Source organism: Anastrepha ludens, chromosome 3, assembly GCF_028408465.1.
Source record: "Anastrepha ludens isolate Willacy chromosome 3, idAnaLude1.1, whole genome shotgun sequence".
Lineage (NCBI taxonomy): Eukaryota > Metazoa > Arthropoda > Insecta > Diptera > Tephritidae > Anastrepha > Anastrepha ludens.
The window spans coordinates 99607574-99621442 of NC_071499.1; the positions used below are offsets into that span (position 1 = coordinate 99607574).

At 38.8% G+C, this 13869-nt stretch overlaps 1 protein-coding gene across 2 annotated transcripts in view; it reads left to right on the top strand.

The window, feature by feature from the left end:
* Positions 1 to 13869, top strand: part of LOC128858593 (autophagy-related protein 9A) — a 68946-nt gene that overhangs the window by 11508 nt on the left and 43569 nt on the right. For both annotated transcript variants that reach the window (XM_054094992.1, XM_054094993.1), the window contains 2 exons: positions 3067 to 3280; positions 3779 to 3903. In XM_054094992.1, the coding sequence (XP_053950967.1) occupies positions 3067 to 3280; positions 3779 to 3903 (339 nt within the window). The remainder of the gene's footprint in view (positions 1 to 3066; positions 3281 to 3778; positions 3904 to 13869) is intronic.

Sequence of the window (13869 nt, forward strand, 5' to 3'; positions counted from 1 at the left end):
AAAAAACACACAGATAATTCGCAGGCTTAACAAAAACCGCCCGTGCCAGAAGACTGTTCTAATAGCGTTGAAACTATCGACTTTACAGTTGGCAATTTAATGCTACTAGAGGATATTTAACAGTCGCCGAGAGTGAAGAGGTGTTCCACAAACTGCTCGGGCGATTGGAGCATGGAGTGTCGCAGGTGGTGCGCCTTCACTTCTACTTTTCTATTGCTACATCTCCACCAGAGAGAGTTTGTTACTGACTATTGTTCGATAATGGCGTCCGATAATGATATCGATGGCTTGTGCTGCAAAGTGAACGACTATTTCTCTAGTTTTTCTTTCCTCTTCACTGCGAGGAATGTCCAACTTTCCCACGCTAAATGACTCCTACCCTATTTAATTAGGCAAAAGAGGTGAAATTTTAGCTTAACGTTAAACATATAACGTTTCCACCCCAACTTACTTTCGCATTTGCTGCCTCTAACGTGCTTAAGCGAAGAACACTTCTCAAATTCCATAAAAATATCATAGCCCAAGCTAATTTCAAACCCGTCTTTCGCAGCATATTGGGGCACCAATGTTTTGTAACTTGTCAATATCGAGACAATTTGATTGGCTGACGTCTAAAGTTTAGCTATGCACACTCAAGAATGAAACAAACGTGTTACAGTTTATACACAATTACCCAATGGTTACAGTTGCCACTAAGGTCCAAAACTGCAACAAGTTCATTAAATCGCTGGCCGGTAGCACTTGCGGCAAGAACAAAGCAATGTTCCTGGCGATTCTGAACTGTGCACTGTCCATTTGGTCGCCTAGTGCTAGTAATTCGTAGTGAAGGAAGCTCCAAGCTGCCATCAGGACAGTCACGGGATGCCTTTTCAGAACCCAACACATCTACTGGACCAGACAGTATATAGATAGGCATTAAACGGCATTCATCGGCAGTCTCGCACCACCTTCCTAAACTCCCGCCTTCTGAATGCCGTCATCGGAGTCCAACCACCATCAATCGCAGACGAAGAGCTTCAGAGGCCTCGTGATACCCGCGTTATCGTGGCATAATTATCCGCGTTCAGGCTGCTATATATAGTATGCAGGTTAAACTCCTACCTATCCAGAATTGATCCTGACATACTCAAAATACCCTATGATCAAAAAGTACCGGAAATGTCCATATTTTTTTCTTATGTTGGTAGGACTGTAAGACTCACACCTGCCACTATTTACCCGTTTTGAAGTGTTTGAGGAATGTTTTTTTTCAAAAACGGTAGCCAAAAGTTCGATTGTAACTTTGGCAGTGGGACAAGTTGCACCGTCCTGTTGAACCCAATGCCGTCCATGTCATCCTCTTCAATTTTTAGAAACAACTCGTTGAGCATGTCACGGTAACGCTCGCCATTTACTGTAACCGCGGCTCCTCGCTCATTTTCGGAAAAAAAATGGCCCGATGATGCCGCCAGACCAAAAACCGCACCAAACAGTGTCTCGTTGTGGGGTTGCTTCTCTACAGTAACGATGGATTTTCTGAGCCCCAAATCCGACAATGTTGCTTATTGACGTGGCCACCGATGTGAAAATCAGAAAAGACGAAGAAGACTCACCACTTTGGAAATAATATAGTTTTTCAATATTTCCCAATTTTGTTCTCTCATTCTCTCCCATTCTCAAAAAAATAGGTGGTTCAAAAAGCACACGCTATATGACCCACCCTGTACATATATTATTTATTATCGAAGTTTAATCAATAACCAATGACTTTGTATTCGATTTGGCAACTGAAATACTATAGTTCTTTGATTTTTTGTCATAAATTCTTCTTATTTTTTTATGTTCCCTTCCCGATTCGCTTCTGTAAATCTCCCCAAAAGTTTTCAATTGTGTTTAGGTTGGGTGGCTTGCTTGACCAACCGATAACTTTAACATTATTTTGTAAAAACTATCCACATACCAACATTGAGGAGAGTTTTGGGTCAACATCTTGCATAAAAAGCCACCGAAGTAGCATATTATTATGAGGTGAATAAGTCCTACTCCATATCAAGAGAAGCATTCCTAACACATTATGTCGCCGCCATCGTGCTTGATTGTTTTTTTTTTTTTGTTTTTGTGAACCGCAGTAAGAACTCTTGCCCGTCCTGTAGGACGTCTGACATTTGTCACAGTGTGACCTTCTGGTACACAAAATGACTTGTGATCTTGCGCAAAACTTTTCCGCATTTGTTTGTTTGTTGTTAACAGTAATAGTAGCCCCGCCCGTGTCGGGCATATCACCGGTCATCTTCGTCTAGCTCATCTAAGGGTAGGCCCGGGAAACATGCTGTTTCGACGGGATGGGTCCAGAGGGAGAGGGTTGTTAGATGAGTCGGTTTTAGGGGGCATGTGAAAAGGTGGTTAGTGTCGTGCGGTGTGCCTTCACATGTCGGACATATGTTTGGTATGTTGGGGTCGATTCTGGATAAGTAGGAGTTTAACCTGCTACAATATCAAGATCGTAATTGTGCCAGTGTTACACGTGTCTCACCCACTTAATTAGTTAAAGTACAAGAGCTATCGGCAAAGTACCCATTTTAGTTGCCACGCAAAGTTACACTTTATGAAAATAACCGAATCTGTGCAGCCAATAACACACTTTAATATTAAGCAGTGATGCAAGTTGTAAAAAAAAGAAATTTCAATAACAGTTTTAAATTTTTCCGAGCGGCACAAGAAAATCGATAGATAAAGGCAGCGTACCTATTTTAATGACCGTATGCGTAAATGTTAAGCAAATGTTTTGTTTATTTCATGGAATTTAAGGTACCACCAACCCGTGCAATAATTGCAGAAGCATATTTTCATTTGATGGACTGTATGAACAAAAAGCTTTCCATCATCAGAGTATACTCGTACATGAGTTTTTAAATATTGTAATACGTTCGATTATGCGTAAAAATAACCTTACACTACATTACCATTACCCATTACTCCAAAAATTTATCTGTATTAGAGAACAATAATTTTTAGATAGGGAAACAGAATGATTATAAATGTAAAAGAACATAAATAAAATATTTATTCTATTGCTTAATTTTTCAGAGACAAGACACCACTGAGCAACCATACCAAAATTAGTTTAGGAGATGTTATAATTCCAACGGGGGAATGTATTGCTCATTTCAACGGCTTTACATATTTATTACTTCTCCTGGCGTTGCTGTATTTTGTAGTACGTTTTCTGAGAGTTATCTATTTTATAACTCAGTATATGGACATGAAGAAATTTTATCAAAGCGCCCTGCACATAGACGACGTATGTGAAAAGTTGATATAAGAAGTGATGTCGTAAATACAAGACAGTTTTCCATTGAATCTGTATTTTCAATTTGTAGTGTATCCAAAATTTTACAAATGAATTTTATCATTTAACGTAGGTTTAAATATATAGAATGCTATTTAAATATTTTCATTAAGTGTAAGTACTCACCTACATCTTTTACATATGTACTTCTTTAAAAAGTTTGGTTTCATTAGCGTTAATTGTTCAGAGAAAATATGTTGTTTTTCTTTTAAATTTTGAAAACAAGTTGGGTATTGTATAATTTTTCCTATAAAAGTTAAGTAAATGACGAAAAAAGTATTATATGGTATTAATAGAATATTAATGTCATTTAAATATATATATTCCGTAAAAGCTCTGATTAAAAAAGAATAAGTTAAAGTTATTTTAATTATCTGAGGAGTAAAACTGCTTGTATTTACGACCTTGTTATCACCCAAGTTACAATTCACTCAAATATTTGTTTTGCAGAAAGAATTAGACAATACAACATGGCACGAAGTAAAAATGAAGATTAGAGAAGTTCAATCCGAACAACATATGTGTATCGATAAGGAACAATTAACTGAATTGGATATATATCATCGAATCTTGAGGTATGTACCAAAGTTTAATAATATGAGGTGATTAAAATTCAGATACTCGTTATAGCAAGTTTTTAAGATTAAATGTATTCAAAAAATAGATTGCAAGCCCATATCCGTATTAACTCTTATGCTGCAAACAGTCACCGACGTAAACGCAGTCTCCTGTCAGCTGTTACTATCAAACTAATGAGAGCCCCATATATAGGGCCCGCCATATAACTTTACGGAATTAAAAAAGAAGCTACTCAATATTTTTCCAAACTGTTTTTTTTTATTTTGAAGTACAATCCTTCCGGTTAATGATGGAACACAACTTCATTCATATGGCTGCCTCGGCTAGCCATGCACCATCCCATACGATCGGTCCAATTTTTCAACACATTTTCGATTGTATGCGGCTGTATTTCAGCTATGACATCGCGTATGCTGGTCTTCAGTGCACCAATTGTTGCACGATTTTTGGTCGGTCACGCGTTGGTTTGTCAATAAGCAACCCCGTTTCTCTTACTTTTTTCGCAAAGTAACGCACATACGCTTCATTCGGTGCTTTTCTTCTTCCCATTGCCGTACGTAATTTTAGTACACATTCTGCAACATTACCATGATTTTCAAAGTAATGTCGCAATATTTCCCAGCGTTCTTTGAGCGTATACACAACCATTTTCGTTTAGCGGAAGAATAAAACTAATTTTCTGTCAAATCAGATGACAGCTAAGTGTTACCATTCTTCAAATAATACCTAGTTCAAATCCGTAACGATAGATGGCGGGCCCTGTAAATGAAAAATTACTTCCCTTCTGTATCGTAGTATCGTAGATTTTATCGCAGGATTTTTGAAAATTCCCGTAGAACCGTGTCAGCTGATTGCTCTCTCACCACACAGTGTTGCCAAACAGTACATTTGGAAATCATTTACAGAATAAACTTGGAAAAATTTTAATTTTTGTTAAAATAACTTAAAAACAATGTTGAATAATGTTAATTATAGATACATGAACTATTTGCATTTGTTCGTTTTAGGCTTCGGTTTATTAAACCATGAAAAATTGTAACTGATAACGCGGATGTGTGAAAAAGTGTGTAAGCAAAAATATCAGTGGCAACATTGTGTAGATACAACCAAACACATACACACACAAACCAATGTATTGTGTAAATATGTAACTAAAAGAACGCAGTTGTTTTCTACGGGATGAGTTTTGCTGAATTGTGTGTTCTCTAGGGACTGCGGTAACGGACTACGATACGTCGGTCAGTGTGCCCACTATTATTCCGTTCAAGAGGGAATCTTAGTGTTTCCCATGTCCAGTGCACAAGCTCATTGGTACTAGCGCAATTTGTGTTTAGGGTGTCGTCTAATGTGGCGGCTGTTTTACATAGTATTTTGGGACTTTTATTATACATTTTTTTACCAACATTTAACATTTTTTCTTCTTGAAAATATAAACTCAAATCGACTTCAGACAATAACTGAAGTTCTCGTTTAACAACTGTTAAACTAGAGAATATTAATGAAATGAGAAGTCGGAAATGTTAAATAAAATTTTTCTGAGTTCTAAATTGAAGATTTGCTAGTAAGGGATTTTCGTATTCTTATCAACTCCCTTACTAGGATTCATCATATATAATGTGGTAAACAAATGCAAGAGGAAGTTCTTTGTTTTTGATACTGTAAAAGAGGGAAATATTAAAGGCAAAAATAAGCATTTGGAGGAAAAGTCATAGGTAATTAATATAAATGTATTTATTATTTATTTATCTAAAATATGATGGTGTACGAATATATGTACGACTTTAAGTATTTTTTAATACTACTGTGGGCAAAACGTAATGTGATTTTGGTTGTAAAACGAAAAATCTTTATTTATTCTTGTAAATCAATGTCATCCCCTTCAAAATAATCCCTTCTCGATGAAATACACTTATGCCAACGATTTTTCCAATCCAAACATGTCAAATAGTCCATTTCCGGTATAGCCATCAGCACTTTCTTCGATTCAGCTTTTATCTCCTCAATCGACTCGAAACGCGTTCCTCGGAGTGGTCTCTTGAGTTTTGGGAATAGCCAGAAGGCACACGGGGCCAAATCAGGCGAATACGGTGGTTGCGGAACAATATGCGTGGAATTTTTGGCGAAATGGTCACGAAGAACGAGTGCAGTGTGAGACGGTGCATTATCGTGATGCAAAAGCCAAGAGTTGTTGGCCCATAATTCTGGTCTTTTTAGACGAATTGCTTCACGTAAACGAAGCATAACGCTCAAATAATATTTCTTATTAAGAGTTTGGCCAGGTGGAAGGAATTCATGGTGTACCACACCACGAAAATCGAAAAAAACTGTCATGATGACCTTTATTTTTGAACGACTTGGACGTGCTCTTTTCGGTCTGGCCTCGCCTTTAGCACGATATTCGCTTGATTGGTCGGTTGTTTAGGGTCGTAAGCATAAATCCAAATCTCATCTCCCGTAATGATGCATTTGAGCTTGTCCTGATAGTCTGAAAGCATTGTTTCACACATATCAACGCGACGACTTTTTTCCAAGAAATTGAGAGTTTTCGGTACCAAACGAGATTTGACTTTTCGTAGGCCCAAATAGTCTTTCAAAATGGTTTTCACAGCTCCTTCTGATATTCCGATCATATCAGTAAGGTCTTTAACAGTCAACCGACGATTTTTGAGCACTAACTCCTTCACTCTGTTGACATGTTGGTCATCTGTTGACGTCCATGATCGTCCGGAGCGCTCCAAGTCATCAACACGTTCTCGACCCTCTTTGAAGTCTTTGTACCACTTATAAACATTTTTCTGCGACATGGTCGAATCACCAAATGCCTTCTGCAACATGCTAAACGTTTTCGCAGCCGAAATTTCATTCCGCAAACAAAATTTGATGGCACTTCTCTGCTCAATCAAATCAGACATTGTAAAAATCGAAAAATGCACTCTTCGTCGTTTGGTAAACACAAGCGTAAATATATTACTGATAATGACATTCACATGAAAGTTGGCCCAGATGTTATTAACAGTGCTGCCAACTCATGAAAAAAATAACTAGAGCGAAATTTTAATCCCGCGAAGTTTGACAAATAAATTCACCTTACTTTTTGCCCACAGTAGTACATCTGCAGAATATAAGTTAAAAAATTTTTAAAAACTTAATTCTAGTACAATAGAATGTAAGGTTAGGTTAGGTTAGCCTGGTTGGCAATAAGCCACGCATAGACCTTTTGGTCCCTAGCGATACTAGATGGAGACCGACCTCTATGAATACCGAAAGTAGACATCATGTAAGATGTCAGCGCTTTTGGTGAATCTAAGCAGAGCTGGGAGATCCGCTTTTGAGACGTCCTCCAGACCCTCAAACAATGGGGCTCCCAGGCATTTTTAGACGCGTTTTTAATAATGCCGGACAAACGCACAGAAGGTGTTCTAAAGTTTCCTCAACATCCTCTCTGCATTTCCTGCATTTGTCCGTGTTAGCATTGCCTATCTTGTACACATGTGCAGCCAATAGATTATGACCTGTTAGCATACCTATAATAGTTCTGCAGTCCTTTCGCGAGAGCGTAAGTACAAATTGAGTCAGTTTTTTGTCGTTTGTTATGTGTAGAACTTTTGCTGTTTTGCATGTGGTCAGATTAGTCCACCCAGCTTCCACTTGCCTTTTCATGTAGTTGTCCATTTCATTATATATTGTATTTAACGGTGTTGGTATGTCGTTCTCTTGTTCAAAAGGTAGTCTAACAACACTTTTTGCTATCTCATCTACTATTTCGTTTCCCATAATGCCTTTGTGACCAGGTACCCAATAGATATGCAGCCTACTGTTTACGGCTAGTCTTTCTATGGCCTCCCTGCCCCGTTGAACATTTTTGGACTTAATACAATATGAGCTTATTGCTTTTATTGCTGCTTGACTGTCCACGTATATATTAATTGTTGAGTTCTTTCTTGTTCTAGTGTAGGCTAGCTCCGCGGCTTTCCCCACAGCAAAAACTTCCGCTTGGAAAATACTGCTTTGGTCTGGCAGCTTGATAGGCTGCCTTATCCTTAGCTTTGAGCAGTAAATGCCCGCTTCCACTCCGTCTAAAGTTTTAGAGTCGTCTGTATAGATGTGAAAAGTTCCATGGTCAGGCTTCATGCCTTTGTGCCATCCCTCCTCTTCAATTGTAGTGCGAAACCTTCTCTCCCAATTAAAGTACGGAGTCATGTAGGGTGTGCAACCTGAGCTCCACTTTCCTATTGAGCTGTGTCCGAAGGTTCTGCAGGTGAATACCCCAGCAGCCACTAGCCTCCTTGCGGATTTCGATGCCAGGTTTTCCGCCATAAGGTCAATAGGTCGCATGCTGAGTATCATTTCCAGCACCGCCGTTGGAGTGGTTTTCATCGCTCCTGTTATGCACAGTGCAGCGAGTCGTTGAATCCTCTCCGGTGGCATTAAGTATGTCAGTTTTCTTGTCGCAGCCCACCATACTAAGGCCCCATACAGCAATATCGGTCAAACTACTGCCGTGTAGCACCAATGCATCAAAGAGGGTGATAGACCCCAAGTAACGCCCAGCATTATTTTACATGCATACAATGCATTACTGGCCTTTCTCACCCTTTCCTCAACATTGTGCTTCCACAGCAATTTACTATCTAGTATTACTCCGTGGTACCTTGCATGATCTTTGAGAAGTAGCTCGTTGTTGCCTAGCTTCGGGAGGTTCCACGTCGGGACCTTGTATTTCCTGGTAAAAAGTACCATGTCCGTTTTTCCGGCGTTTATCCCTAGCCCTGCGCGAGATGCCCAATAGAGTACCGTTTACCACATTACTGATGGTGTCCAGGTACTTTCCCGTAACTACTATAGCTATGTCATCTGCATATGCCACTAGTTTTGGTGTCCCTCCGTCAAATTTCTTGAGCAGTTCGTTTGCTACAAGTAACCATAATAGAGGCGATAGTACCCCACCTTGCGGAGGGCCTCTGCATGCATATTTGGTGACGCTTGTATCGTTCCATTCCACTCTTATCTTCCTGCTAGCGAATAGCTGCCTTGCCCATAGATAAATCGCGGGTTGCAAATTAAGTGACTCTATGCTATTTAAAATAGCATCTTTTGTCACGTTATTAAAGGCCCCTGATATATCTAGAAATACACCTAGAGCATACTTCTTTTATTCTAACTCCTTTTCTATATTTAGTACAAGTGAGTGAAGTGCAGTTTTAGTAGATCTGCCTTTAGTGTAATACGTCCGGCGCAATTGTGTCTCTAATGGATGTGTCTTGAATCCTCTCTAACGTTTTCAGGAGAAAAGAGGTCAGACTAATGAGCATGTATTCCTTCGAGTAGAGAGGGTTGTTTTTTCCAGCTTTTGGAATAAACACAACTCTCGCTTCTCTCCACAATACAGGAGCATAGCCGAATCTCAAGCATCCCCTGAATATCGTTTTTAACCATGGTACCACAAGATGGCTTACCTTTTGGAGCATGGCTGGGAAGATTCCATCCAGTCCTGGCGATTTATATGGGTCGAAACAATAGAATGTAAACTTAAAACTAAAATCATACAGTCATAACAATCATGACAGATATATACATAATATAAAGGTAGTAAGTCTAAATGTAGCTTCTTATAATTACATTTACGTGGACCGGCACTCGAAGTGTAACCAATTAAAAAGGCCATAAATTTAGTATGGAAAATTACTTTTATTAAAATAATACAAAAGTAGGAATCAATTTACTTTTGCTCTATATGACCACCTTTTGCCTTGCTATGGCCTTGAAACGGTCCAAAGCAACCTCAAGAATACTTTCCCGATAATATTTCGCATTTACCTTGACGCCATCCTCGATGAAAACGATTGGAGAGCGCCCATATGCGGTTAGAGCGGCCCAAATCATGGCGGGTGCTGCATTCTGGTGGCCAATCGATGACTCAAATTCTCGTATGAATGGTCGGTCAAATAAACCCTATCGTTTTGGGAGTTTACGATTTGCTCAATTTGAACAATTTTCTCGTAAGAAAACACAATGTTCGGACATTGGCCGCTTTCGGTCAAGCAACTCCTTCGCTTTCTCAAGTCTGACTTGTTGCTGCTGTGGTGTGAGATCATGCGCCTTTTGGCTTTTTGACTTGACTTTGAGATAATTTATCAGTATGCGACGGATGCCTTTTATATTCAGATATTTGTCAGATATTTTCAGTTTTTTCGCCATTTGATTGGCACTTCGTCGGGGACTTTGCTCAAGTCGCTTCTTCACTTTTTGAACAATTTCACGTGACGTGGCAGTCTTTTGATGATCACCTCGATGATGTTTCGCGATGCTACCAGTATCATTGTAACGAGTAATGTTGCTATAAACAAAAACTTTTTTTTACTTTAAGGTGCTCCGAACAATCGCCTGTTGTGATTTCCCAGTCAAATATAATGCAATCACATTATTACGTTTGAAATCAATTACTGAGTTTCTTTGTTCGCGTTTACGGTTCAACGCGCATTCAAACAATACTCTGGACTGCCATTTAGCCAACTAATAGACAGCTGATGCCCTGAAGTTGAGTGCCGGACCCTAGACTTGAAGACAAGTGTTGAGAAGCATAAGGGTCTCAAGGAAAAATATTTAATAGAGTGAAAAAATAAATAAATATATCGAGATGTTAAATCGTAGTAAAATTCAATTTACAGAACTAAAATAATTGTGAATTACCTTTTTGTAGTTAGCCCTATTCATAGTAAGCTTCATAGATTCTGGAATGGATTTCCAGAACTTCACAGCATTAATGAAGGAAAGCCTTGATGAGGACAAGTAAGAATATTTTAGGCCAATCAAAGTTAGATGCCTGTTAGATCTCATCACTCCTATTTTCTCGCAAAGGGTTTCGCGAGTTTTGAATTCAATTAGCTTGTACATAAATATACAATTTTTAGCCGCCAGATAATCAAAAATGCTGCGACCGAGAATTTTAATTTTGTTTTTCCACAAAGAAATGGTCATATCGTTTGATACCACAGACGTAACGCGTAACATTATTAAACGCAATATCAATTTTGTGAGATGAAATAGATTCAAGTTTACTATATACGAGCTCATAGTACGTGATATATGGCACAATGTGTATAGCTAGCTTTCTTTTCTAATGGCGTAATTCTTAATCCACGCTAAATATATATATATATATATATATATATATATAATTGGCGCGTACACCCGTTTTGGGTGTTTGGTCGAGCTCCTCCTCCTATTTGTGGTGTGCGTCTTGATGTTCCACAAATGGAGTTCCTTGCTAAATATACTCCTAGGTAAAAAAGTATACACATTACTTAAAACTTTATTTACATGGTCATAACATCTCAATACATAATTTACAACAAAACCTACTTTTTTTTACCTTGTTATTGAGCATTAGGCCGCTATTGCCAAAAAACAATTTTGGAATATCTTCCACGTGCACTAAACTGATACTAATGGGCAATACACATGACTTGGCCGCACTTAGGATAAAACAATTATTGTGCGTCCATTGGGAAATTGCTTTAGAGAAATCCAGAAGAGATAAGTCACTATGATGACATATGTATTCTTATGTCATCAAATATTTTTGCCATATTTTGGACTGCCATACTTAGGTATAAATTATTTTCCTGAACAAATGATGAAATTTGCTAATTGGGCTGGAGAACTGCTTCCGCTTTTGCTGGCGCTAGTAAAATAGTCCTTAAGGATTTTAGGTTAAATTTTACATTCAGACTTAAATTTTCCATGCACATTCAGGTTTTTTAAACCACGTCATAAATCTGTAGGTGGTAGTAAGGGATATAATTTATAATATTTAATACCACCGTTTTGTATTTATTAAAATGGCGGTAGCTTTATGTCCTGCATTCTTGTACTCTGACCAAGCGTAGTCAGCGTTGGCTCTTCTTCTTTTTGCATACAATTTGTTTCGAGTTTTTAAAGCTTAACGTATTTTATTATTGTACCATGAACAAGAGCTATTCATAGACTGAACAGTACGGACAGGGCATGATGTTCAAATACTTCAGTGGGGGTTTTAATTATAAAGTGAAGTTTTTCATTAACAATCTTATAGAATCGACATTATTTTTTACCATTTTACTGATCCGCGAACGGATCATTAACATATACAGATTTCAGATCGCGATGCATAAAAGTAACACCATGTAACCACACATGTAGTGCACTAAAGATAAAAAACATTTGGTCAAATTTGAGAATATGATCAAGACTAGTCCTGATAACAAGGTCTATTAAGGTAGGTTCGAATTGTCGGTATATCTAGTTGGTAAGAATCTGTTTACTATAGGAAAGCCTGGAGTGCATCCATTTTTTTTTTTTTGCGGTGAGGCTGGGTTAAAATTGCCTTCGCACCATATAGTGTAACCGTCGCTACTGCGTGTGTGGTGATTCCACTAAAAATATGCCTCCTATTCTCTTTGATTTTTCCCTCCACCCAGGACACTTTCTTACTCACCCTGCGCCCAGGGTCGTCTGTTTTGAGAAACCTATGCTCAATCCTCCACGAAATTTGCGGCGGCATTCCATTTTCCTTCGTCTATCATCATTTATCGATTATTTCTTCAGGTGTAAATATACCAATAGCTCGATGTAGACCTGTTCTCTCTATGTTCCACCTGTCGCATTCAGAGAAGGTGTGCTCCGCATCATCATACTCATTATCTCCATATATGCAGTTTGGTAGGTTCACTTTTCCCATTTGCCACAAATACTTGCGAAAGGACCCATGTCCGGACAAAAATTGTGTGAGGTAATAGTCAACCTCAGCGTGCTTTCCTTTTACCGACTTTTTTAGATCGGGTATCAGTCTCGTTGTACCGTACCGTTCAGAGTTCCATCTTGCCTGCCAAAGTGTGGGTGTTTGAATTCTAATGTCGGAGAAACATGGTACTGGGATTCCTGAGATTTTTGTCTTCCATCTCCGTTTGCGTTTTGTGCTAGAATATCTATAGGGATGGTTCCGTTGATAACTAAAACCACTGCTTCAAATTCTGTTCTGTATGAAGAAGCCACTCTGAGAGCGCAGGTGCGTTTCACAGATTGCAAAGTTTTTAGTCGGCTTTACACGCTTAGCGAATCTGTCCATATTTCGCATCCGTATAGAAGAATCGAGTTCGTCGTGTCCATTAAAAGTTTTCGCCTGTTATGAGTTGGACCTCCAAGGTTTGCCATGAGCTTACTTAACATGCCGCTGATTTGGCAGCTCTTGTGACAGCATGATTTTTAGCTTTGTGTCTAATTGCTCTCTTAGGTATTTGACCACTCTTTTTGTCGATAAAGTGTCATCGAGGAATTGTATATCTATTTCGTGTGGGGTACGACTGTTGGTTAAAAGGATTAGCTCTGTTTTCTCTATGGCCAGCTTTAATCCGTGATCCTCTAGCCATGTCTGAACTCGGATCATAACCTGATTTATCTTCCTTTTGGCTTCGTCAGTGTTTCGAGCAATTATTACAGCTGCAATATCATCTGCGTATCCCACTAAAGGCATATCTTCAGGCATCTCTTATATTCCAAAGTTCAGGTCCGAGTATTGATCCTTGGGCCGCACCTGCTGTTATTGGTATAGTCTTGCATCCTTCTCGGGTTTCGTATAGGAGCACGCGATTGCTTCAATAGATTATTCGGGATCTTGAATTTTACCTTTAAGGCTTCAATTATGCCGCCCCATCTTGGTTCCTAGATTTTTCATAACGATTTTGTAGCCCAACCCCCATGGGTTACTTCTTAGATCGTTTCTTAGCTCTTCCCATTTGTCTTTTTTGCTTTGGCTTATAGCTTTCCTCAATTCTTTTCTGCTCTTTTTGTATTTTTCGAATTCCGTTATCGCCGGGCCCAATCTTCTACAGGGCGGGTCATATAGCGTTTGTGGGGGGAGCCGTTAAGGACAATTGCTATGCGAACCATCCAGAGACGATTGATGCTTTAAAACACGAAATCGA